Source organism: Saccopteryx bilineata, chromosome 6, assembly GCF_036850765.1.
Source record: "Saccopteryx bilineata isolate mSacBil1 chromosome 6, mSacBil1_pri_phased_curated, whole genome shotgun sequence".
Taxonomy (NCBI): domain Eukaryota; kingdom Metazoa; phylum Chordata; class Mammalia; order Chiroptera; family Emballonuridae; genus Saccopteryx; species Saccopteryx bilineata.
The window spans coordinates 4,501,873-4,504,181 of NC_089495.1; the positions used below are offsets into that span (position 1 = coordinate 4,501,873).

The 2,309-nt window shown below is 49.7% G+C and overlaps 1 protein-coding gene across 1 annotated transcript; it reads right to left on the minus strand.

The window, feature by feature from the left end:
- Positions 1-500: 500 nt before the first annotated feature.
- Positions 501-1,389, minus strand: LOC136307656 (defensin alpha 4-like). The gene is made up of 2 exons (XM_066234249.1): positions 1,111-1,389; positions 501-732 (listed from the first exon to the last, which is right to left on the minus strand). The coding sequence occupies exons 1-2, from the start codon at positions 1,280-1,282 to the stop codon at positions 620-622; spliced, it is 285 nt and encodes a 94-aa protein (XP_066090346.1). The 5' UTR covers positions 1,283-1,389; the 3' UTR covers positions 501-619.
- Positions 1,390-2,309: the final 920 nt, after the last annotated feature.

Consider the following 2,309-nt stretch of genomic DNA (forward strand, 5'->3'; position numbering starts at 1 on the left):
TTTCTCAGTTCATTATTTGAGACCACTGATGCTGGCCAGTATGCTCTGGTTTGGGTGTAGTTCTTACTTTTCTCTCTTGGTTGCACCCTGAGGCATTAGGTCACTTGATCTGGTTCTTAAAGCTAGGAAGATGCACATGTGACTAAAACCCCTGCTTATCCTGAGAAAATATACATATCACTGCCCTCTCCCATCTTAAAATGAAAGAACATGTAACACAGTCCATTGGAACCAGTTTTTCTGAAGTGAACCACACCTTTGTGTATACACCAAACACCTTTGTCCTTTGAGGTTTATTATGAATGGATTAAATTTTGTCTATTAAGCTTGCTGTAATTATGTTCATTTTTTCTGGTTTAGTTAATGCCGTGTAATACTCAAATTGTTCATTATTGGAATGGAAAAGCTGTATAACTTAATATACACCTTTTAGGACAGAATTGCCGATATGGGTGAACCACACATGTAAGAAAAATGAAACGTAAAAAAAAGGGAAACAGTGAGTTTAATGCTTGAAGTTTATTCTGGAGAAAGGAGAGAAGGGACAGGTACACAGACTAAATGCACTCTCGGGTCCTCAGTGGAATGTCACAGTGCTCTGGGTCTCGGTCCACAAAGCTCAGTGACAGCAAAGATTGTATAGAAGGCCATTCTTCCTACAGCTCCCAGAGAGACGCTCATCTCCATTGCATCTGCCATTTCTGCACGTGCAGACGGTGACTCTTCGAAGGCCTGCGGAGGGAAGAGCAGGGTCAGGCACGGTGGGGACAGGCACAGGGAGCAGAGGCACAGCCAGTATCAGGGACATCTACTCAGAGGTGATGTGTGTACCATGGGAGACCACACCTGCTGGGTCACAGTTAAAGGTCACATGTCTGTGTGAATCACAAGCACTGGCTGACTCTCCATTGGTCACACAGACCCATGACCGTCTCTGACCCGAGTCCATCACGTCCGTGCTCATTCTCTGCCCCTCCCCATCCTCCTCTCCCCTTGTGGTGCCTGCTTCTCTCCCCCCTCATCCCACCCCCGACTGTGAACCTAGACTCCTTGTCCCTCTGACAGGCCCTCTGATGGGGTCAAACCCTGTAGCACGTGGGCAGGTGTTACCTGAAGCTTCTCGAGTGATGCGTTCCTCTTCCGTGAAGGAGATGGCCACGTCCTGGTCCTCGGCCTCAGGCTGGTCTTGGGTGGGCACTTGGTCAGCTGTCTCTCGCAGGGGCTCAGCCCAGGCCTGGAAGGCCAGGAGGAGCAGGGCAGCAACGAGGGCGAGGGTCCTCATGACTGAGAGTCTCCTGGAGCTGCAGGTAGGGTGGGAGGGCGGAGTGAGTGGTGGGGAGGGCACAGCCAGCCTGCACTTATAGTGGGGTTGGCGGGGCTCAGTGACCACAGTGCAGTGAGGGCAGCAGGGCCTCCCAGCCTCTTTGATGCTCCTGTCCCCACCCCTTCGTGGCAGCAGGCATCCCTGGGCTCAGTGTCCACACTTGTTTCATGTTGATAGTGATGATGAGGACCTGGTGTGTGTTCCGTGTGCCATCTGCTTGGGTATTTACCTTCTAGTGTTCAAAGAGGACAAGGACTAGAGCTCTCAGTCAGTGAGCACAGGGAACAACTTTCTTCTGTGTCTGTTGTGGGCCCTGCTCATCTCTGGACGCCCTGACACTTAAACTCAACAGTTTCCTCAATGGAGTGTAGGGTCCAACCTGCAAGTTGAGGGTCTTCACTACCCAGTGGGGGAGGTTTTAATATCTTAGGTTATAGGCTCCTGCGGTGGAGGGGACAGTGACTCAGGCTCAGGTCAGGTGAGCACATGGAACACGATAGAAGGACTTGGTCAGAACAAAACAGTAGGACACAATCGTTAAGGATGTCAGTAGAATCTGTGCTCTTCACCTAAACCACTGACCAGTTACTTAGGTTCTTCTATGAAAATAGCAAAGACAATAAATTTCCAGAGCCCATTATGAGATTTGTGATGTTTTTTATAAAAGTATTAATTTTGTCCTAGCTGTCCGGCCAAGCATGTAGATTTCCCAGATTTGACTTCTGGTCAGGGCACACAAAAGAAGCACCCATCTGCTTCTCCACCCTTCCCCTTCTTGCTTCTCTCTCTCTCTCTCACTTGGTTTCTCTTCCACTTCTGCAGCCTTAGCTCGATTGCAGTGAGTTGTTCACAAGGGCTTAGGATGCCTCCACGTCCTCCTCTTCAGACACTAAGAAGAAATTGGTTGCTGAGCAACTGAGCTACTGCCCAGATGTGGAGAACAGAGGCCCTAGTGGGCTTACTGGGTGGATTTCGGTTAAGGTGC